The sequence below is a fragment of the Cygnus olor genome, chromosome 1, assembly GCF_009769625.2.
Source record: "Cygnus olor isolate bCygOlo1 chromosome 1, bCygOlo1.pri.v2, whole genome shotgun sequence".
In the NCBI taxonomy this organism is placed as follows: Eukaryota; Metazoa; Chordata; class Aves; order Anseriformes; family Anatidae; genus Cygnus; species Cygnus olor.
In genome coordinates this window covers 55,712,653-55,737,129 of record NC_049169.1, presented here as the reverse complement: position 1 = coordinate 55,737,129, position 24,477 = coordinate 55,712,653, and the positions used below count along the sequence as shown (strand labels likewise).

Here is a 24,477-nt window from a genome sequence, read left to right as displayed (position 1 = left end):
ATTTCTGCCCAGCAACTATTACGTTTGCAGAGACCGGCTTCTTATTGGGTAGAACACAGCGGATCGTACCATCTAGCCGAAATTAATCCACAGGGCAAAAGGCAGAAAATGCTAAAATTACGGGCAAAGAACTACAGAACAGTAGTTTGGAAGCACCACGGAGGGAAAATGAAAATGAGAATAAGGGAGAGAACCCTCCATTTCCCGTCTCCCCCCTTCCCAAACTAATGGAATCTTCCGTTCAGGAGCGCCCTCACCCGCCCGCCCGACTGAGACCCTGCCCGCGCATGCGCATGACCGCACCCCCCAACCCCCCCATGTCCGCGGGTGGCTCTGCGCATGCGCATAAGGGCTGAAGGGCTTCTGCCTCTGGTGACTGTTGGGCACCCATATTTTGAGTATGAGTGAGCATTCAAAGGGAGCAGTTGGTTAAAATTGACTTCTCTCCTCAATTTATTTATTTTTTGTTTGAACCTCAATGTAGTGCCAGTTTAGAAGGCAACTTTTGGGTTCTTTTCTGGTGTGAGTGCCCCATTTTGCGTGTTTGGGGCTGTGGTGTGTGCGCCATACATCGTGTCAGACAAGCACATAACAACACTAATAAGTACCTGTAGGAAAAACAGCGCAGTCTGCTATATGCAAACGAAAATAATTGTGTCTGCAATCAGAGTAAGAAAGGGAGTTCTATAAGTTGTGGTGGCCAGAGACTAGGATTGTGGGTGATGACTGGAGAGAAGTGTGATGGTATCAGTTCTGGCGGTTCCTTTAAAAGTAAAAGGATCCCAGGTCTGATTATTGCCTTCAGTGTTTTCTTCTCCATCACTGAATCCTCCCATCATGTAAAACAGGTGTGCTTTTAACGATGTTCTCCATCACATCTAAATAGTTTACCCCTTCTCATCTTTCTTGCCATCCACTCTGTCCTCCAGGAAATCCACTCATCTCTGCCCTGCTCTGTTTTTGCAGTCCTTGCATTATCCTTTGTCTATTTGTAATACTGTCCCAGTTTACTGGCAGGTTTGTATGCGTAGGCTTTGAGGATCCATTATGATGTACTTGAGATTTATTGATTGTGTCTGTACTGTAGTAGTAACCATCAGCATTTACAGAGGTCTCAAACGTCTCTACCATTTTACACTGGGATCAGTGTAATAGGAAGGATAGATTATCTTGGAGGTGAAATTTTCACTGCTGTTGAAAAATTCTGCTTAGAACCTATCTCCTTTCTCCTATTTGCTACTTTTCTATGAGCACCCTGGTCCTTTGTCCCATTCCCTCATTTCCTACTTACCTCTGCATGTGGTTGTCCACGCAGCTCTTGAAGAGAGGGCACAAGTTCCTTATTTCAGCTGTCCTTTTGCCCCCCACTTTTTTTTTTCCCCAATCTCAATCTTTTCCTCTGCCTGATTTCTCACAGGTAAAAGTTCTTCCCTTACCTGCATTGACAGTGATAGATTAAGGATCAAGTTACTTGTCCATACCTTGTAATCCAAGCAGAATCACATTTCGCTGTTAGCAGTCCACAGAGGTTGCTGCTGAATAAATTGGAATACTGGTCTCTGTGCTCACTGAAGCTTCTCTCATCTTGAATACATGAAGAAGAGGGAGGGGGAAAGAAACCCTGCAGGTTTGAAAAAACAACAGCAACACAGCACAGGATGAGGTCCTCACCCCAGAGAAGTGTTGATTACGTTAAATCCTGTACTTAGCAGCTAAAGAGAAACAGAGCACTCCTTTATTCACATTTCATTTCTTTACCAAATATAGCAAGATTCCTATGGGTGGGAAGTGCCCCTTCTCTAACGTGAGCAGGGTAAATTGTCCTGGTAGCCACAGGACCCTGAAATCTGAAGTCACGTTCCTTTAGGCAATGGTCACAAAACAGCAGATAAAGCACAGTTCATCAGGCTCCAGAAAGCAGGGATGGTGGCACTGCAGCTCCAGTAAGAGTGGCAAGGAATGGCAGCAGCAAGGTGAGGTAAGGCTTTACAATGACGATTAAACCAAGGTCATGTGGTATTTTAGACTGTTACATGATTTTTACTTTTAATTCTGCGGGGCACTGAGCAATTCACTTCACTGTCTCCATCACAACATACCTGTTAAAATGTGATTTTGGTGAGGTAGAACTCCCTAATTTTCCTAGGACTTGTTTTTGTATTTCAGATTCAAAGATTCTGGTTGTGTTCTGGTTGAGTAGGTTACAACCTGTAACTTGAATGTGCTGCCTAATATAAAGGCTGCTGAGGAACTAATGTAGCTATCCTTGGAGTCAGCAATGCTTCTCAGGAGGGCATTAATGCTGAGGAAAAAGATTAGTAGATTGTTATGTAAGAAAACGCTTAAATACAGACCATCTCATCTCTTCTTAAAACTTATGTTACTAAAAAGAAAAAATGTGACAAAACAGCATCAGAAATACCTTGAAAATAGATAGATATTCAGAGTTCATGTGGTTCTTCATCTGTATAGATTCTTACAGAATTAGCTGTATTTAGTGATATGTCTGGAGAGCTTTGAAAACTGCAAGAACTGATGTGTACATTTCATTTCTTTACACTTTCCAAAGATAGTATAAGAAACGGAAGCTTCATCGGGTTTTGAGGGCTACTTCATATCGCATCCCCCCAAACGGTTTTTTGTTTCTTTTCTTCAAAGTGAGGCTATTAGCACAGAAGTACGAATTTGGATGTTTTCTGTATCACTATTGCTAATAGCATTATAGTTCCAGGTCTTCTGATCTTGCTTTTTTGTGGTCAGGACCGAGACACGGATATGAAGGCTTTTTGTCTGAGACTCAGTGGACTGAAATTTAAGATGATTACAAAATGGTGGAATCAGCCAAAAGATTTGTTGGCAGCTACAACAGCGCTTCTGACTGATCTGGCACATCTATCATTTGTTTTTGTTGTACTACACTGGGAACGTGGAAGTCAGAAATGAATGGTGGTTGTAGCATTAGTAAAAAGTGGTAAATCGTTATACGTAGAGTAGGTATCTCTACAAGGCTATAAACTTGGTTCAAGTATGCTAATTGTAAGTGCTTTGTCCTCTCTGCTGAATATGGAATGAGGGACAGATTTCTCAAGGATGTGTTCAAATCCACGAGGATAAAGATAAGGAGAGTTTATGGGGAATACTTGTTCTGAATACGTCTGGAAAAATTCCAGCTTGAATCTTTATTTGTTTGCTCTTGTATATGGTAGATAGGAAAATCAGAGTAACGGTTCTGTATTAGACTGCACTAAAAGATGATAAAGCTAGGAAAAGTGCTGGGAACAAACTCTATTTTTTTATGTCAATTTTAGCAATATGTCCCAAAGCATTAGACCTGGGTTGCTGATTTGTGATCCAAAGCCTCATACAGACATCTTCATGTAGGAGAGATCTCTGAATGGGGGTTGTAACCGTGACAGACTAAAGACTTACTGCAGCCCTCTGTGTGGCCTGAACCTCTTTCATATCTGACTACGCTCTTCCTGGAGCAGCCATTGCTGGGCAATTTTGCACAGTGTTGTGTATTGGGTGTTTCAATGCCTGTGAGCACTGATAATGCTTCTGCATTGTGGGGCTGTGGCTGTACAACTCAGAACATAGGAATTTATGATGTCCTCAGATGAGCTATCCATAATTCCAGTGTGCCATTCGTTACGTGGTGATGAAGATCATGATATCGGCTAGGAGTCATCTTTTCGGTTCTTTGGCTTCTGTCAGTGCTTAGAAAGCAGCTGCTAGGTTTACACTAATGCTACTTTCTGCATTAAAAACTATAAGACAAACTACATTCAAATCTGGAGATTTAATAAAAAAAGGTGATGTTTTGTTTTATGTTGTGCTGGAGTTTTTACGGTTTGAATTTTCCAGATTTTCTCTGCTGCCATGACAGCTAGATGTTTTTTTTTGCCCTTGCTGAAAACTGAGTCAGCCACGTGACTCCAGGAGCTGGAGCTTTAATGGGGGATGGAGAAGAAAAATACTTGAGACTCATAAAAAATTCCAAGAGTCTGCAATACTCTGTTTTCTATCATCCCCTATTATCTAAAAGGTTAATTTTTAGGCACAAGCTTTTCCATGTTATCCATGTCCTTTCTTTTCAAGGTCAATTTATTACAATGTGTTTATGTTATAATAAAACCTCTTCATCTCTAAGCTTTTCAAAACCTCCCTCTAATCATCTCCAATCCTTCCTGCTCTGGATATCCATCTCCCCAAGTCCGAGACCCTGAATTTCTGTGTTGTTCACCCTCTTGTCCCTACCTTAGAGCTTTCTCTCTCCATGTGTTGTTTGTTTCCCTCTCCCACTTCAAAATCAAGGCTCCCCCTTGCAAATTCCCACAGCTGTGCACACCAGCTACTTCCTTCCCATTTGCTGTTGAGCCTTCATGAACTCTTTGTCACTTTCATAACTACAGAAGTAGAGTCTTGGTTCCTGCTTCTGATAGTCTTAAACATCTGGGCTACAGCATGAGCTAATAAAAATTCTGAGTGAGTAGGATCCTGAGCTTGTAAAAATAGGATATGTCCAGGAAGAAAAAAAAATTACATGGGGAGCCCTTCATTGTTACCTGCTCTGTGTTTTGTATTCGTGAGACCAGATGAAATTTTAGGTTAATTTTGACCTATCAGGCCTTCAGTGAGAAATAATTCAAGTTACATTATACCAGTTATCTTCCTTTGGAACATTCAAAATGAAGATACACTTGAACACTAGGATCCTCAGCAGGCAAAAAGAAGATGTAGACTCATTAAATTTATGGGCAAATGTCTCTCAAGATTCCTCTGCTTTACTAAGAAGGCTATCACGTGTGAACAAGAAAGTTAATGCATGCAGGGAGGAACAGAAAAACACTGGCTCCAGTAATGGAGGTTGTTACAGAACATAATTGAACACTGACTGCAGCAAAGCTAAAAGGAGACTTGCATTACAATTACATAAAATCTTTATTTTTTCCCCCAACCTCTGATTTGAGCTGTCTGACTAAGAGCAGGTGCTGGGCAATAGCTCAATTTCAACAACCCATTGCAGCTGAAGGAGTGGATGCAGTTGTGCTGTATCCAGCAAAATTGAAAATTACTTTAAGAAGGGCGATGGAATGCAAATGTTTTAAGACAGAAAATCTCCATTCATCTACAGAAGGAAGCCTAAAATTAGCACAGCCACATAATTCTGATTTGTCTCTATATTAGAGCGGTAATAAGTGCTTGATAATTTATTACCTATATATTCTAGTATCTAGTGATATATATGTATAATTTTAAACTGCATTGCATTGTGAAGCTACTGGAAGCACAGTTTGTTAACAATTAAGATATTAGAATTTAGAAAACAAAACAAAAACCCCGCACCCTTCAAGGCAACATTTCTAAAACCTGAAAAGGACTCTGAGCCGTTCGGCTTCTCAGCAACCCACGGCCCTTCCCTCCGGTTGTGCCTCCCTGTTAGCCAGTTGACCTCTGTTCCTCTGCTTCTTTCTGACCGTCTCAAAGCTCTACGGTGGCAAAGTTGGATTTAATAGGTAGTTACCGTGTTCTTACCACCAGAAGCCCTGAGTATCCATCTGTTAATGCCAGCGTTGTAGCACTGTAACTCTAGTGAAACCAGCTGGGGTTTTGTATGTGAGCCGTTAATGGCTCAAGGCGAGCATCCCCTGGAATTAGAAACTGTAATAAGAGTTGGCCATTCTCATTCAGGCCGCGACAAGATCCTTTCACTTAGATTTTCCTAGATGGAAGACTAAATAAGTTTATGAAAAAGTATCTTTTGTAACTGAATGTTCCACAGCCTGGTTAAGTGCCCCCCAGTGTTTTCATTTATATCCTTATATTATCATATCTTTTATATTATTGTCACTATTTCAGCTCCTTCTGTTTGTCTGCAGCTGGAGAAATGACTCTAGTATTTGTATTTGTAATAATTTCTGCCTTTAAAACTGTATCAAGCTTTGCTGCGTTATTAACCAGGAGAGCACTAACCAGAAACATACCTCCTCCCGTGTGAAATAATTGTCCCACACTAAAAGATCCTATGGTCTGGGAAAGTTTCGACAACTGGTCTCATTAGCACAGCTAACCCCCTTTAGAAACATTTTGCTTTGCGCTCAGTTATTTAGCAGAAAAGTTGTTTTAGATGTTGGAGCTCTAGCATGTCTGGGATTGCTCAGGTGTGGATCTCTTTGGAAAAGAGAATTTGCCAAAATATTCTTTCAGAAGGAAGGTAGGGTTGGGCAGCAGCTCAGGTTCAGGCAAACCTTAGCAATGAGAGAGTCCAGGACTTGGAGGAGGTATTCTAATTTCTTGCATGTGCTGAAGTCTGCGCTCTTGTATCTTCGTTACCTGTGGTTCCTGGGTAGTGGTAGCACAAGAAAGCCAGCACAAACTGTAATCACAGCTTCATTTTGGTGGCTTAATGTATGCTATAAAATTTCTCTTTCATTTGCAATTGGTTTATAAATAAAAACGTGTTCTCTATCCACTGACCACAAAACGTGTTCTCTATCCACTGACCACTTAATTCTCTGCCTGGGATTTTGTAAATTCGTAATATTTGGTGTTGAATTATTTTACTGAGGCAGAACTTGTTTACAATATTGTGAAATGCTGTAGTTTTTAATTCCATAACAACAACGGTATTAACTGTTTCAGATGGAATGTTGTACATGTTTAGATACTAGAGTACAGAGGCTTTGTTAAAACTGTGTGTAGCTGGAAAGGAGAGTGTGAACTGCATTTCCAATCACTGAAAGTACTTAGAAACTAGGGAGAAACGTCCTTACTTTCCCCCAAAAAACGCAAAGTCAGAAAAGGCAAAAGAAGCAAATGAGCAAACTTTGCTTTGACGAAGTGAAGAGTGGAAGCAAACATGGGACGTTAGGCAGTGATGAGCTCAGGACGAGTGGATAGACAGTAATTATGAATTCTAGCTCAGTTTCTGCAAAATGAACAGGTGTTATGGCCTCCAGTCCATTGATTCCCAAAATAAGGCATGTGGAAAATTGCTGATCCATGAAACTCCATTAAAAGCTTGGCAGGACCTTGTAAAGCATAAACAAATATGAATTTGTTGGTTAAAGGTTTGGTAATGGTAAAATGGTGATCTGAGAAATGTCAAGAGTTGGTGATGGTCTGTTGGTGTACATCTTTTTTGTTAAATCGTGATGTCATTTGTCAGGAAATCGTGTTTTGTCTATGACTTGAGGATTTGGCTCTTCCCTTTGAGCTGCAGCTGAGAGAGAGCTGTATTTCTTTCCTAACAATATATGATATCAATATGAACAAGTAGTACCTTTTTCATAGGGGTAAACATGATTCACATATCTTAAATCACCCAGATGCCTTGTTTATGTTTAACCGTTGGCTATGTATCTAATGAAAGGATGTGTATATTTTTTTTTTTTTAAGATTTTGTCTTCAGTGTGATGGCTGGAGGTGTTTTTTTTTTTTTTTTTTTTCTGTAACTTGTACTCTATTACAACAGGGAAGAAAATTACAGAACGCTTACTGTCCATGACAAAGATGATGATGAAAGATGCCAGTTAAGAAAATTAAGGTAAATGTTTCCTAGAGAAACTTAATTTCTCTGCTTTGCTTATGCATGTGAAAATTAACACATCTTTCTGTATGAAATAGTACATCACAGGGTAATGTGGATTTTTTTTTTTTGTATTTGTCAAGCGTATTATAATCTACACTCTGCTGAAGGCCCAATTTAATTTTGTAGCAAATTCATTTTTCTTCAGTTTTCAAAATAATTTCTATGACAGCCTTAATGACATTAAAATGAATGATATGAAAATGAATGATTTAATACATTTTATATGATGTTCTATTTTATATTTTACTGTAACTTTAAAATGCTGGTTTTAATTTTGCTGCATTTTGAGCTGCAGCTAGGTAACTTCCACCTAACAGAAGCAGTTGTGAAAATTCTGAGAGTTTTTCTTAACTGGAAATAGAACAATTCAAGATTTGGGAAAGGTCTGGAAGCAACATGGGAGGCAGAAATAAGAATCTAAGATAAACACCGAGGAATCGACAGTGATAGTAATAGTTAAATAAATGATAAAACAGTCATTTTATGTTCAGGCAGAAATGTATTTTTATTAGACATCTGTGGGTTTTTTTTGTTTTTCCTTTAGTGGTAAAGGCACAAAATATTGAAATTTGAACTTTGAATTTAAAATACAGTTAACAATAACTATCTAAAACAGATTTTGAGAGTTTTGATGGTATGGGGCATCTAAGTATGGTATTTGCATATTAGAACAAACTGAACAAATACGTGGCTAGTCAGGTATTAGTTTGTGTTTAGAATATCAAGTACTGTCTACCATGAAAAGTGTAGGTGCTATTTTGGGTGTCTCTGTACCCATTGTAAGTGGTATGTGTATTTTAACATTTTCTATATGAAAGTAAATGGATATTTCTTTTAATCTTATCCATTACGGTGTAGTGGAAATTTTTAGGTCAGATTTGGGTGTTTTGGGTGTCCTGAGTGTTGCTTGTTCAGGAGTGGTTGACGGAATAATGGGAAGAAAGACTGATGTATGAATCAGTGGGGTCTTCAGACTTGTACCAGTAAAATAGCCCCATTAATGTTTCTGTAACATATTTTATTTCCAATAATTTCCTATAAATAATTTTTTAGACTCATCAATGGCTAGGTTTATTTACTCTTTTTACTATTGTGCTATTTTTTGGTACAGCCCTGGAAAAAATTAGTTTTCATGCCATACAGAGATGTATTAAATATAAGTCCTTGCTTGTTCAAAAATAGACAGAGAATACAAAAAGCTTCGATTATATAGTGATTTTTATGGCGATACTGTGATTCCGTGGATCTTTATTCATGATACTTCAGTAGCTGGATTCCTAATGTTTTTTCTGTACCGCAGTATACTCTTGTAATTATGCTTTATTACCACTTGAGGTCAGCAACTGCCGAGAAAAAAATAAACTGCTTCGTTGCAATCCATTTTCATTTGCTTTATTTGGGTACTTAAAAATCAATACATTTTTCACATCCATATATACATTGTGCAAAACCAGAGGATTTCTTTTGAATGAACAGCAGCTTCAGCAAAAAAATCTTCCTTGTAAGTGGCTATAGAGTGAAAATCTAGAATGGCTTTAGGGATTGTTTGTTGGCTTTGCAAGTAGCATTGGTAATCGCCGTGGCAGAGAATGGTATTCTGTACAATGTGATGGTGACAGTGTTTCTGTCTTACCTTTTTTTTACAATACTAATTAGTGATAATCAGAATGGAGCAAGGTATTATTGCTGCAGGGAAGAGTTCAGAATCAAAAAAATGTCAAATATCCTTCTTTTTTATTGCAGTAGTAATCAATGTTCTGTCAAGATGTGGGGAAAATGTTGCCTAAAAGATTTTTCCCCCCTCATTTATTCTTTGATTTAAAAAAATAAAGAGAGAAAAAAAAAAAGAAAAAAAGCAGTAGCTTGGTTTCAAAGTTACTGACCAGGATTTGGGAAACAAGGCTCTGCCATAGGCTTACTATCAGTTGCTTCCTTAGCTCGAGTCTTAGTTTCCTGTACTTAACTCAAAGAAAGGTATTTACTTTTTTTTTGGTAAAGTTTTAGAAGAGTTGTTTTTGATGGGATTTTTTTGATATGCTAGTTTAACAGTGGGAGTGTCAACAGTAGCATCACAGCCAAATCTTGGTGCCCCCTTTCCTGAAATTTCCTGAAATGCTGTTTCTCCATTCTTTCTGTCCTAGATAGTTGTTTAAGACTGCTGGTGAATATACCCTGCATTTCAAAAGTGACCGTATTTTGATAGATTATGAAGTTATCCCTATCCACGATTGGCAACGATTGATATTTCTGTCAAGTCTTTTAGCCAAAAATCCCCCTCCACCAGGCAAATTTAGCAAATGATGCAAATAATTTACTGATCGCCAATAATTTGCTGATCACCAACATGCAGCAGGGAGAATGTAGGCTAACAATTAGGAAATATGTTTTAGTTGTAACATTGATTAAGTCAACAGAACAAACTGCCAAATGAAGTTGGGTAATTGCCATCACTAGAGATTTTCCAGGCTATGAGTATGCATCCATCTATTTGGGATGGCTTAAAAATAATGAAGTCCGTTCTGCCACGTTTTGGAACTTGAACTGAATTTGACTCATTTTATGCACGTTTTATCCCAAATTATTATTTTTTTAAATTTCTTCCCACTTTACCCTAATTAGGGATAAAGCAGCAGGGGGGTCAGCAGAGGGAGGGGGAAGTAGAATTTTCACTCAATGTGCATGAAGCCTATATGAAATAAGTGATAGTGAGAGAGAATAAAGCCCAGATTGATGTGACCTTTATTGTTTTAACAGTGTCTTTCAGCACAATTACAGAGTTGCAGGATTGCAGAGAACAGAGCTGGAGTATAAAATAAATAAATAGAACAGGAGCCAAAGCAGTCAGCAGGAGGTGGTTGGAATTGGGCAGTGAAGGATGGGTGAAGGGTTTGTATTGGTTAAAGCCTTTATGATTCAGCCACCATAGTTGCAAATTCTGGAGAAAGGAAAAAAATTAAAATATTTAAAAAGGAAGGTGTAAAGAGGGGAAAGCATATTACAATGATTACAGAGTCACTGATGTAGCAGAAACATCACAATAACAGAACAGCAAAGAAACCCAAGTTAATTAAAGTGAAAGTATGACTTAGGAAATCTTACAGTGACATGAAAGAATTTTCTGAGGGTAAGGGAGAGGAACGCTTTACGTGCCAGACTGTCAAAAATGTCCACTGCTTTTCATGTGAAGAACTTGATTAGTTTCCCGTTGTTCCTTTGTAAATCTCAATGGGATGAATGCAAGAACTCAAAATTTAGTTCTGCAGTCAGATAAATTTCCTTTATATCAGAGTTTGGCAAAGAGACTCATTAATGAGTCTTTCAGAGTACTTGTTATCCCTATATTATAAGTATATTACATTCAAACTGGATTTTGTACTGGCAAATTGATGGAAAATGACAGATTACAGAAGGAGCAGGCTGACTCTGCTGTAAAAACCTACGTAGCAATCTTGACCACAATGGTGATAATGTATATGTAATGGTAGTAAAAAAAATTCCTGTGATTTCAAAGGGCCCTGTAGCTTTTACTGGTGTTATATCCATAATATTTATATAAATGTATCTATTTGCAGTTTGGGATTATTTTATGCTTTAATATATAGAATGCCTTCCAGCAGGGTGATAAAGCATGGAAAAGGCACATTTGCATCTCAGTAAGTAGCTGCCTGGCCCGCTGCACTCTGTGAATATTGTATTACCCATGGAGGTTAAAATTCCTAACTCCATCTAACCTTGGACCATTCACACATGAGGATACCTTGAACAGTAGTTGTGTGTGCCTCAGAGCGTTAAAAATGAGAGGCTGGAGGGAATCCCAAGAAGGGAAACAAAGATGATAAAAGGATTAGAGGATCCACAGAGTGGTTTATGGGTTTAACATAATCAGCTGAGAGGAAAATGACAAATAGGGCAGGTAGCCATCTGTAAAGGCTCAAGAGGACATTATTGAAGTTTGACATAATGAAGAGTAATGCCTTTCAACTAAAAGAGGTAGAAGGCAAAACTAGGCATTTTAGAGAACATTCTGATGTTCAGCTGAAAAATGCTCATCTCTAAATCAGTGAAATCTTTACTGATTGGTTTGTACGAACAGATAGCACTATTGATAGACATGTCCAGAAAACATTTTGCCAAACACTGACAAGCCAGACTAAGAAATAAGTGTCAGAGGGTTTAAATTAAATCCACAATTGTCCATGATTTTGAAAGATGTAAATCCAAATTAGGATTAGTTATGCAGATTACTTAACATAAAACATGCATAAATCCTGTACGTAGTGGGGGTACATAGATCGAAAGTGTTGCAAACTGAATTTAAGAGATAACATAAAGCACTTGTGATAGAAACCCAGACTATTCTGGGCAGAAAAGGAAAATAATGATTATTAAATCACTGTATGAATAAATCCTACAGCGAGAAACATGAACTCCCAGGGATGAAACCTTTCCAAAAGGGAAAACTAACAATGCATATTCTATTAGAACAAGTTGTCGTACTTGCTACTGCTAAATTAAATCCTTTTTAAAGCAAGTTGTATCTACAGAATATATTTGGAAAAGGTTATTTAACTTGCAGCCAAAATTTTTCTATAATACATTATGATAGTGATATTATCACTTAATGGCAATATATTTCAAGGGTACTTTCTGATAGCCACCAAACCGTAAAATAGTCCTTCATGAATAACTGCTATGCACTTTATACTTTTTCCAGCATTTTCAATGTACTTTAAATATTTCAGAGATGTTCCAGTTGAATAATTTCATTAACTAGTTTGCCATTTATTTTCATATGAAGGTTAGCTCCACCGCAAGCAGGTTGTGTTAGAAAGCATATTCATATATGCAAAACTCCTGAGATAAGGCACTATACACTAGCCCCTGCATGTTGGGCATTTTTGTCAATGTTTGTTGCCTCTAAATGGCCTGTTAATGAGATAAATCTTCTGACTGACTGCACCTGCTTCTCCAGTCGCAACTTGCCTTCCAAACAAAACTAATAATGCACATATAGTAGTTTTCAATTACAGGATTCTAGACTATTTTGTCAGGTAAAGTAATTTTTCTGATCAGATTTTGTAAAAATACATGTTATCAAATCTATTTAGGAAACTTTGTAAACAATGACCTAAAATAATTTATTTCAGAAAACATTAAAGCACAAAGATGGTTAAGAAAAGAAAAACTTCCCAAAGGTTTTTTCTTTTTTGTGATGACTTTTATCTGTGTCAAGGTCATGATTTACCAGTTGTAATTTTGAATGTATGATGCCTCATTTTAGCAACTTTTAAAGAAAATAACTGAAATATTCATAAATATTTTTAGAAGTTGAATTGTATTGAGTAAAAGACTTTGACTTACAGTCTTTTTTTTTTTTTGATTTGTTCTATCTATGGTGCCCACTCTTTGAAAATTCTCTATGTACTTTCTCATGTTTATTGAAAAATAAAAGGCAGGGTGTGCGTGTCTACTGCTAGCACTCAGAACAGATTTCAAAAAAACATTTTGAGCAGAAATTTTCATTTTTGTTTCTACCTCTGTTCTGACAGTGCTGCTTCAGCATCATTTCCCAATCCAATCTGAAAGCTAATGTTTGTAGTTTTATTAGGTAACCTGGATTTCGCCTGCATTTTTTTTTCAGATTCCTCACCTTCTGTTCACGTCAATGGAAAATGGAGGGGGCTTGGCATCACACAGAAGGTGATCTTGTCTTGCATGAACAAGCTACACATTTTCAACTGTTTGAAACTGGTGGATCAACCTCAAATTACAGATCTTGAAACAAGTGGTAAGTTGGCAAATTAATTTCAAAGCTAAACAGTCTTGCAGAAATTAAGAAAGTCCTTAAGCAGCAGACCTAAGAGAAAAAAGTGTACTAACCGAAGAAATGCTGATTAGGAAGTTGAGAATAGTGTTTGTGATGACACAGCTGAGATATGATTCTATGAGGTGGTAAAAAATCCAGGAAGCCCAGCTGCTATGGGCTGAGTTCAAGGGATAGAGTTCAAGGGCCATCTTGTGAATTAGCATTAACTGCTGTGAAAGGCTTCATGTTCATGCTCATTTAGTGATATATGAGGCTGGTTGAAACAAGGGATAAAGGTGGTGCCCTGACAAGGAAACAAACCAATGGTTTGTAAGAGAAATACAGCATTACAATGTTGAATTTTAATGTGATGTACGCTTGTGACTTCACATTTTATTTAGGTAGGCAGTTATAATCTGGAATTGGATTTATGAACCAAAGGAAAAGGTGTGAAGTATCTGTCATCCTCACCCTTTGGTCACAGTCCCAGCTTTTAACTTTGCATGTATTTCAAGCCTTTCCAGTGTAATAGTTTGTTGTTGGATTCATATTTAAGAAACAGAAAAGGAACGTATGCTTTATAGTAGGGATATGGCTAGAAAATGCAAAATGAAAACAAACAAACAAAAAACTTTCATTCTCATTATCTAGTGTAAATTCAAAATAATTCCAGCTCAGAGTTAAGGAAGAGTAAAAGTTGCAGAAGAAAGAGGTAGGGAAAAGGGGACGTGTTTCATATTGCCTTGTTACTAGGTACCAACTTTCAGGCATTGTTTCAATTAAAAAAAAAAAAGTTATAGTCAATCTTGCATCAAAATATTAGTGCTGTGTTCTTTCATATAAGCCAAAATGGTTCTTCAAAGTATTTCTTTTATGCCAATTGAGGTAATTTTTCGTTTGAAGCCTTCTGGGAGTAACTGAGAATGTATCCGATGTGAAGTTGCCCAATCAGCTGCAAGCTTACTTACCTGAATCAAGTTTTCTTCTGAAAATTGTGCCCACTAATTTTAGTATCAGTGCCACTCATTTTAATGGGAATAAGGAACCATATAAAATAGCATGTGAAATGTCAGATAATGACACACTCCTCAGGCTCAATAATGCTGCTAAAGTTTAGCAGAAATTTCCCCTGGATGCTTCACAATTGCTCCTATGCAACCATAATATAATCATGATCTGATAAATAAAGAGGCTTTAGACTAGAAACAGGATCATAGTCACTGATATGCCAGTGTGCTATGAACAGGCAATTTAGCTGATACATCACCTGACTAGCTTCTGTGGATGATGGTATATGCCATTTTTTCAGCTTCTAAACTAGGAGACAATGTTAAATAACCTCATTATTTCTTTTATTCCTTTCTTAATTGCTTTTTATTTGGACATAATCTCAGAGATCAGGTAACAGAAATATTTTTTTTTTTTTTTAAGAAATCCTATCATATGGCTTATCAGTATGGTGAAAACTTAGCAATTGCCTGCTGTCTGGGTGATTTAGTACTCTCACTGCAAACCCCTGCTATTATCTCCTGCAGTGAGGAAAGATGTAATTCAGAAATGCATCTCTTCGTGTCTCTTCCAGTGTGTGTCAGGGATACGGGGGGGGGGGGGGGGGGCAGAGAAGGAGATTTTTTTTTGTTGTGGGCTAATTTGATTCATCCCAAGGGGGAACTGAAAACAGCAATATTTTTTTTAGCAATGTTGTGAGAGGAATTTTTTCCCCCTTTCAGTTCTCATATTTAAAAAAAAGGGAACGATAAGCTTTCTTAGCTGTGAAGACCCACATAAGCACTAGCAAAAGCTGGATAGACTGTTATAGTATAGAAGTGCCATACCAGACTGACTGTACTTTGAATTTTAAGAACATTGTGAGACTTTGGATGACTTAGCAAAGCATTAGTTTTTTTCTTTACTAATCATCAAGGAGAAACGCAGATATTCTTTCAGATCTTTAGAAAGATCTGCAAGATTTTTGCTTCTCTTTTCTAAGTTTTATAGTCATGTCCCTCTGTAAAGTCTCAGTGCCCTGACCCTCACCACACGGAAACCAACAGAAAAATTAAACTGATTTTAAAAGAAGTTGTGTCGGTACTTAGCCTTGTGCTGTAGTGTGCCTTAACTACATCTCTGTTTCTGTAAACTCTTGCCCCCTCTAGTGTCAGAATTCGGCTCCTGTTTCCCCTAAAGCTTGCAAGTAAGGTATGGAAAATGTAGCAAGACTTCACATCTCATTAAATCCAAATTGTGCCCTTCAGAAGGTCACAGCCCCCAGTGTTTCCTAGAGTTACACAGTTCTTGTTATGTAAGAGTGATATAGTAATATTCGATTTTTACTGTCAAAGTTTATTTCTCTAGTTACATACCATCAGCACCAATTTTACCATCACCGTCCTTATCTCCAGCAGCCAGAAGAGCTTTTGTTTCTTTGTCTGATAGGTCTCTGCCATCTGGGGTAAAGCCCTTCAGTACAAACCTAAAGAGGAGGCATAGAAAGAAAAAAAAAAAAAAAAGAAAAGGAAAGGTCTTTAAGTCTTTTTCAGAAAGGTTTTACTTTGTATTTATTTGCATCACTGTTTTGATATATGAGGTGGAATCCAGATGGATATAACCCTCTTTTTTGTCAGTCAGGAAGAGTGCTTTACTCTGAAACTTCATTTTAACTGAAGAGCTGTCTGTGAGGTATTGATAATCCGTGTGTTTGAGGGATCCTGCGGTGAAAGCTACAACTAGTACCTCCAACACACTTTAGAACATATAATCAGCAAACAACTGATTATTGCACACAAATACTAGGCAGGAGATTGAACTGTATGTATGTATTATCTAGGGTATTGTGGGGGAAAAGAAAAAAAAAAGAGAACAGGGAATTAGACTCTTAAGGTGAGATTATTTGAGAAAGGACATATCTTTACTTACTTTAATTCCTCCTCTTCAATGAAGCCACTCCGGTCCTTATCAAGAATATGGAAAACCTTCTTCACATCTTCTGGGCTCTTCTTTTTCAATCCTACCATCTCGAAAAACTTCTTGTAGTTAAAAGATTCAGCTGCTACAGGAGATGAAAAGCCAGACAACTGCTTAGAAAAATCATTAAAACATATACACTTACATTTTCTTCCTTACTGCTGCATGTCCTACCCTGGGAGCCAAAAGCACATTCTAGCCTAGCTGTGGCAGGAGCTAGATATCTGCACTGTAATAGTCCATGCTTCACAAACACTAATTTAAATATACAAAGGGTGAGAGGGTCAGTGTCTCTGTTTTGCAGATGAAGAGCTGAGCTAGAGAGGGATGGAGACTTGCCCAAGGTCACGCAGAAATTCTGTGGCAGAGTTGGAAACTGAAGTCTAACCTGCTTGCTCTCATTTCAGTGTCTTAATTCCCCCACCCCCTTTTTTTCCCCAAAGTTTTACACTACAACAGTCTTCTGAGACTGAACCCTGACTGTTAGATCACTGCCACTTTTTGACATTTCCACCCCTGGAAAAAACACTCTTACTCACCCACGGGAGCCCAACACTGACAAAATCTGTTTCAGAGCGCATGGCTCTTTCAGTTCTGTTCCATTTTTCCTGGAGACTTACTCGAAATCAGAGAATTGCATTTCTGCCTCTAAAGGTATGTGCAATCGTGATTTGTAAGCTCAGGCACTGCAAGGGAGCGCTGTGCTCTGCTGCCTGCAGGACCTTGTAGGCACAATCACCGGGGAAAAAACAGAGCCCTGGAAATCGGAGAGGGGATCAGTGGGTTTACCTGTTCCACCTCTCCTGTCCTTTAACCGCACCTGCTTTTGTCCCACCCAGGTAGCCTTAAATCTAATAGAGTGACCTCCAAGACATGCTGTGGACTTATTTATTTATTTTAAATGCATCCTTATTCCTACCGCAGCTTTTCCTATTACATAAAATTAAGGAGGCTCAGTCATTCGGGATCTGCTTGACTGAGATCTGTCATTAGCTGCTCCTAATTGCACCTGCTCCGGGACTTGGAGACGGCCCTAGAAGAATGGAAGCTAATGAGAAAAACAGCTGCTGGATGGAGCAAAGCGGTTTGTTGGTCCCTGCGCCTCTCCGGCTGCCGAGTTTGTTCGGGCTCAGCGGGTTTTGCACTTGCGCCTGTTTGGGAAGGTCACGGCACAGACCGGGAGAGAAAGAGGCTGATATCCCGGGTGGCAGGGGCAGCCCGGTGGTTTGGGGTTCAGGGAGCAACCTTAACAATCTGGGGCTCCGGAAGCACCAAGGGGGTTGCTGTCATTTTTCAGGGGTCTCCATGAATAGATGAGATAGGGGATATCTGAAATCTGGAGGAGTCTGCGAGGGATGTAAGGACCGCTGCAGCCATTTGTCCTGCAGAAAGGTTCTGCAGTCGAGCAGCGCACCCTCTTGCTCTGCTACTGCTGCCTTCTGCTCCATCCCGAAAAGCAAAGCCCACCCGAGGGGGGGGGGGGGGGGGGGTCCGCAGAGAAAGTAGGAAAAGAGCGGTCCCTTGTCTCCTTGAAACGCGAAGGAGCGGTTCTGCAAGACTTGAAACTGAATGTCGGGGGTGATGGATAAGCTGCCGCCATCCACGGCTGGCTCCCCTGTCCTGCATCAGGACGCAATCCGCCCTAGTTCGGCCAGGGTTTTGTTCCCTCAGAAAGTCTCCTGTCGTTGGAAGCAAAGTCTGTCTGCAGTTCCTGCTTGCCTCCCTTTAAAAATGAATGAGTATTTCGCCTCTGTAATGTGCAGAGCAACTTTGCTGAGGATGCAGCCCTGCGCTTGATAAACCTGTCATGCCTCCGCTGCACTTCTGAAAACACATCCTCTTTGATATTTTATCTAGCCGGATCCTCTAATCTTCCCCGAGCTGAAAAAAATCCACTGCTATCCTAGGCTGAGGAGACGAAAGGGAGGAGAAAAAAGAAGAAAAAAAAAAAAAAAAAAGCACTCACCTGAAAAGGCTCCCACAGCCTTCTTGATATCCTCAGCGCTGAGCACGTCAGTCATAGCCATCCTGCAACTGTTTGAACAGGGAAGCAAGTGCGAAAAGATTAAAAAAGTGCTTTTCTCATCATTTCTGCTCATATGACCAAAGCTGCAGTGCTGTGTGGGGATGGCACACCGGGAGAGGCTGGCCCGGCGCCAGCTCCGTTAGCGGCGTGTGGCCAAGTGCCACGGGGCTGGGTCGCCCCCCGGTCCCGCCGCAGGCGGGGGGGGAGGAGGACGGGGATGCCTTTTAGTAGGGCTGGGGAAGGGAGGGAGGTAAAAAGGGGGAGGGGGGGTCGCCCCCCGCGGGAAATTTGGAGGCTGAGCCTCGCTGGAGCGGTGCCAGAGCGGAGGGGGAGTTGTGCCAAGGTCAAGTTCTCGGGTGCGGTGGAGGAGCCGGTGGTGCAGAGCCTGGTCCTTCTAATTTTTATTTTTTTTTTTTCCTTTAGGAAGTCGGGACGAGCTTTACCGCTTAGGTTCGGTGACGAGCGAGGAGCTGCGGCATATGCCAAGCTTCAAGCCGCTCTCGGGGTCGGCGAGCGAATGTGATGGAGCTTTGGAGCATTTGCCGTGCCGTTCTGAGCCTTGAGACGTCTCCCCCTTCTGCTTCCCCCCCCCCCCCCCCTTCGCACACCCGTTCCTTTTAGACCTCGTTTCTTTCGGGCCACTCCATATTAAGCATCATCCTCGCTGAATTAATTATCACATCCCTGCGAATCCCACAGCTCCCGTTTGTAATGCACAATATGCTGCAGAGCCTTCCGCGACACGATGTGGCGAGGCGAGACGGGAGGTGACAACGCGCTCGTGCCGGGCTCCTGTGCAGCGCCGGGGCCTCGGGAGGGGACCGGGAGCTCCCCGGCGTCGTCGGAAAAGCCGGCACCAAGCCTGAGGAAGCCCAGCCTGTTTTCTGGCTTTGCTTTGCCCCAAAAACCCGTGCCAATTTTTCACGGCAAGCGCGGCAGGTAGCGCAACTCGGGCTGAGGGATGGGCAGGAGCCAGCAGGCTGAGGCAGCCAAGGTTTTAGGGCCCTGTAGTAGGGCAGAGCTCGGCAGGAACGTTATTGGCATCTCAGTGTGGGCATCTCAGTGTGGGCATCTCAGTGTGGGCATCTCGGCTTTAGGAAGGAGGTGAGAGGGAGGCAGCGTGGCCGCAGCATCCCCGCGCTGCTCTCAGCAGATGCAGCCCGACCCCACTGACGCGCCGGCCCCACGTCCTGAAACGAGAGAGCGGCCTGGGAAAGGAGGAGGTGGCTGCTGCGAAAGCTCTGCTTTCCCTCGGTAATCCCTCAGCGCTTTTTCTAAAAAAATAAAAAAAAATAAAAAAAAAAAGTACGAGCCCCCAGCCTCTTCTCCGCGGCCCAAGTTCAGCTCCGACGGGTGAGTCATTAGCGTGCCACTGAGCGCAGAAGGATGGAGGAGGAGGTGACATTGGGGTCCTTTTTTTTCCCCCCCCCCTCTTCCTTTTCTTTTTTAAACAGAGAGCCTTCGTTGTGGGAGGGACTGTCATTCTTCTCTCCTTGGATTTTTTTCCTTCCCCCTATTTCTATATATTTCCTAGGATACAAGAGAGGCTTTGTTTTCTCCAAGGACAAACAGCGGTGATGGATGGGGGAGCGGAGTCCACCTCCCTGGGGAAAACAGGGCAGGGCCGGGGCTGTGCTCGGGGCCCTGCCTTTAGCGGGGTTGAGCTGGGAGGATGGGGCTGGGAAAGCCTCGCGTAGCCCAGGTTTAAACCCGGTAGCCTGTTTTACACGGGTCAAATGCGGTCCCATCAATGCATAACTCTTTATGAGAGATATCAACGTGCTGGTTGCACGATCTTCTGTAACTGGCGTCTCTTTATTTCTGCTTAACCGATGGAAGAGAGAAAAGCCCCTTCTTGTTTCCAGTGGAGACGACTCCAGCCTGACCCGACATCCTCATCCACCCCTCTTTGCCAAGCTCAGCATCGCTGCGATCTGCAGAGGAGCCGGGCCTCCCTCTCCACGCCTTCTTCGCTTTCCTACGACCCTCTTGCAAGCCCCTCGCTGATGTTCCCTCTCCCTTGGAGCCCCAGCGCCTCCTTTCAGGTCCCTACAACCAGGGGTGGCCGCTGCCCATCCGCCGGGCGAGTCGTATTTCGGTGTCAGCCCCGCTGTGCTGACCACGCATCGATTTTGGAGGGCTGCCCCCGCCAGCAACACAAGCCCGTAGCAGACTCCTCCTGCGCGCAAGGGGCCTGAGCGTGGAAAGAAACGAGTGAGAGGTGCCAAAAAAAAAACCAAAACCCGCTTTGAGGACAGCCAGCAGCCTTCTAGAAGCTCTGAACCTCCAATCTTTAGTCAAGGCTGGTATGTTATTCTCATAGAAAAGGCGTTTCACGAATCGGCAGCTTCACGCCCGACCCTTCGCCTTTTTTCCATCATCCCTCCGAGATGAGTGACGCGTTTTCCTTTCTTGCTGAGGTTTTGCCAATTTTGCTGCCCGAACTATTTGCAAATTCGACACCGTGGATTCCCAAGTTGACTGCACAGAAGCTTTCGTATAGCTCAGCTCCCCCTTCCACTAGAGCCAGAATGCTGGTACTCTCACCAAGTAAACCATCATGGAAATGAAGTAGAAATCAATCCCCCCCCTTCGCCCAAAGCAAGCGAGTCAGGGAGAGTTGAATGAACAGCAAGAAGAAGCCCCCACGCCAAAGTTCAAGCTGCAGACAAGCAGAAAGCCGGGAGTTCTTTGCAAAGAGGGTGGCACATCTCTTTAATCTTCCTAATGAGCACATCAAGGAGAGCAAATCCATCCCATCGCTTATAGCAAAGAGCAATTTCTTTCTGCCACGTGTTTTGGAGTTTTTTTTTTTTTCTTTACCTGTGGTGTATGACTGAGCACTTCAGTAAATCCTGTTCAACGAGCCCTCGAGTTCTCGTTCACTTTCTCCCCTCCCTTTCCTCTTTTGTTATTTCCATTTTCTCACTTTCTCCTTGCTTTTCATCCTCGCTCCCCCTCAACTCGTTCACCCATTTCCCCCTCCTAATGGCCCTTTCTTCTCGGTTGGAGTCTTCTCTGCGGGAAGCCACTCCTCTGTGTTTGGAAGATTTGCACCTCTTTGTCTCTCGGGTTTTGGTTGTGGGAAGGGCTCTAGGGCCGGAGGGATGGAGGAATTTCCTTATTTATTTCCCTTCAGGCAAAGGTCCTGGGCTCCTGCCGGGAGCAGGCGCATCCACGTTGGCTATGGAAGTCTGAACGTTTTCTTGCTACTTACATTTCGGGTTTCTCCCAAGGAGGCTTGCACAGGTTGTTAGATAGGAGGTGGTCAAAAAGAGGTGAAACTCGGGGTAGGAACCCCTCTTATATAACCTCTCTCGCTCCTTCTATTTTCGGCAGGTGATACCCACTCCTCAGTGGTATCAGGTATTCAGGGATTTTGGTGACGGTGTCACATTTATCTTTCCCTTAAGTAATCAAGGAACACTATTAATAATCCTTGGCACTCACCTTCCCCCGCCTGTGAAAACCTATTACCTCGGCAAACCGACGAGGGAACTTTATTGATACGGGGAGAGGCAGGAGGGCTCTTCATCTCCCATCAGACGAAGGCGGCTTCAGAGGGACCCATCGCGATGAATCAGGTTCAGCTTGGGAGACGGGACTCCGCTCAGAAGGAAGGGGCCAGGAAGATGTAACCATCCGATGAGAGAGAAGAAAAGCAAAGACATTCAGGAGTTTGTCCTTTTTTCCCTCCAGCTCTGGCAGACACTGCTCGAAACAAGAGGAAACAGCCCTAAGCTGCCTCCCGCACCTCAGGCTGCAACATTCAGGTCTCCCTACTGGCCTTGGCAGAAGGCAGAAATACTTTTATTTTTAATTTAATTTTCTTTTTTTCTTGTACAGGCCACAGTCAAGATCTGGTCGCCTTTACCGCAGGGTATTCAGGGAGGTGCTTCCTGCAGGCAGCAGCGAGCTCCGTTTGGGTAGTGCTGGTTGTTCATCCTTCCAGGGGCATCCAAAATTTCTGATCTGGGCCTTGCTGGACAAGAAATCTAAAAAACTTACAACCTGAGCTTACCTAGGAGGGGTGGAGGGTTGCAAATGAAGAGTTACAATATATACAGGCATAATAAGTTGACTGCAGCCTTTTCAGCATATGAATTCTCTTTATGCCGAATTGCGTATTTGGGTGAAACATACCTTTGAAGACGCTCCTATTTTCTGCTCTATCAAGCAATAATAACAATGATAAAAATGCAATTGAGACCTATTCACGGCTCTGTAATCCACCTGGGGACACTTTTCTTGATCTTTAAATTTTATTTTTTTTTTTCTGGCAAGGGGAAACATTTTACAAAGGACTGTGAATCATATTTATCCGGAATTCTTAAGTAACAAAATATCTTTTCAGTTGCAGGATGCAAAACCAACAGCTGGTAGGTTAAAAAGTGACCAAGGCTGTTGTGATACAACTGAAATTATCTTTCAGGAAAGGCAGGTGCTGCAAAAGTGAGATTGGATTTTTCTATCTTGATTAATTGATCCTAGAAGGGAGGAAAGATAATTGAGGTACGTATGGGATAAGAATATTTAAAAATATTTTGCTAATACCAGCATCATTTTGATGCCGAGTTCTGTGAAAAATTGGAAATTCTCCAGGAGCTTTAGATAATTTCAAAAGAGGGAAGCTTTATTGAATCAAATATGACAAGGGTTAATTTAATCAGTTTAATATTCTCTCTCCTGTATATTTGTATTACATTTCCTTTAGTGGTCTTCGATTTTTGCTTGTGCTACAGTTAGTAAGGAAAGTGATATTACATTTCAGGTAGCCTCCTTTCCTCCTCGCTTTGACAAACACTCTCTCTGTGCCCTAGCGTAGAGCAGGTGAGACTTTGTATTTAATTACCTTGTGAAATCACTGATTCTTGTGGGTCCACAAACGGTGTGCTGCCTTTGGAGCAGTATGATTCATAGTACGCTGTTTGCTACGTTCAGTGATGTGGAGTTTGCATTACACTTTCGCATATTATACACCTTTGATGTAGTACCACGATTAGATTCTGGTTTAGAGATACCAGCATCTCGTGGTTATTAGCAGGATGCCACATTTTCATGTGGTAGCAGGCAGAGCAATATTTCCCTCTTATCTTCTTTTGGCAGCTTAGAGGGGATATGGATTGTAGGACTGTCTTTTTGTCCACCAGAGTGTGACTTCCATTTCTGTCTGATCCACTGGAATTAGTGCCTTTGTCCACTGGTGAAAGGAGAGCAAGTGCAGAGCTAGCCATGATTCCTCTGTGTAATTCAGCCGTGAGAAAGGATTTCCACTAATCAGGATAGCTTTCTTATCCATTTACTTAATTCCCGCTAATGCTTATTTACAAAGACAGAAGCAGACTTATGACCTCCTCGGGCAGATAGTGAGGTCTGTGTTATATGTCAAGTATCACATTAATTAAAATGTTTGCTCTTTTTTTTTTTTTTTTTTGGTGAGAAAAACACATTCAAAATCTGATCCTTCTAGGTTATTAGTACAAATCTGGTTGAAGCTGAAAGACATAGAGCATCGTGGCAACAGGGCATCTGATCACTGAGAGTTCACCTATGTGAAGTGATAAAATTTAGGGAGGATGTTTGTCTTACAGCAGTCATCACCTCAATCAGGTTCATTCAGGAAAAAAAATAGGACTGGGCTTCCCCTTTGAGATACTTAGACACTGCAGAGCTAATTGGGACTCTCATCCATTTTCACTCCTTTTTTTTTCACTTCTGCCGCACAAACAACTGTGATCTGAGTAATAAGGTGCTTCAAGTCCATATCAGCCAATGTACCTGAAATTTCTGGTCTTAGCATCATGTGCATTACTGGCACTTTAAAAAGGAAGCTTATCCTGCTTCTATCTTCTGTGTTTAGTACATGTAAGCCATATGACATCCCTTATTTGAAAGCATATTCTAAAATTCAGAGGTTTCATTGATAAAAAATGTGTCTTGGTTGCCAGTTAACATTTCTCTTATATTTTTAGCTTACCAGTCTTTCATATAAATTTCTGTATTAGTCTTCTTTTTGTTCTGTCTTTTTCACTGTTTATGCCTTCCATTTGATTTTACAGTTACAATATCCTCCAGTCCTTGCGTTAGGTG

At 41.3% G+C, this 24,477-nt stretch overlaps 1 protein-coding gene and 1 long non-coding RNA gene across 4 annotated transcripts; one reads left to right on the top strand and one right to left on the bottom strand.

The window, feature by feature from the left end:
* Positions 1-321: 321 nt before the first annotated feature.
* On the top strand, positions 322-19,038 carry LOC121063930. Of its 2 annotated transcripts, XR_005816225.1 has the most exons (4): positions 326-1,978; positions 7,475-7,546; positions 13,233-13,379; positions 18,811-19,038. It is a non-coding gene; the product is annotated as an uncharacterized LOC121063930 (long non-coding RNA). The 2 variants fall into 2 exon arrangements; XR_005816226.1 differs by lacking the exon at positions 18,811-19,038 and having other exon boundaries at positions 322-1,978; positions 13,233-15,009.
* PVALB (parvalbumin) lies at positions 10,184-19,038 on the bottom strand. 2 transcript variants are annotated; one of them, XM_040544882.1, is made up of 5 exons: positions 18,831-19,038; positions 18,328-18,395; positions 16,314-16,446; positions 15,761-15,870; positions 10,184-10,526 (listed from the first exon to the last, which is right to left on the bottom strand). In XM_040544882.1, exons 2-5 carry the CDS (start codon positions 18,386-18,388, stop codon positions 10,498-10,500), a joined length of 333 nt encoding a protein of 110 aa, XP_040400816.1. In that variant the 5' UTR covers positions 18,389-18,395; positions 18,831-19,038; the 3' UTR covers positions 10,184-10,497. The 2 variants fall into 2 exon arrangements, with proteins under 2 accessions (XP_040400816.1, XP_040400815.1); XM_040544881.1 differs by lacking the exon at positions 18,831-19,038 and having other exon boundaries at positions 18,328-18,491.
* Positions 19,039-24,477: the final 5,439 nt, after the last annotated feature.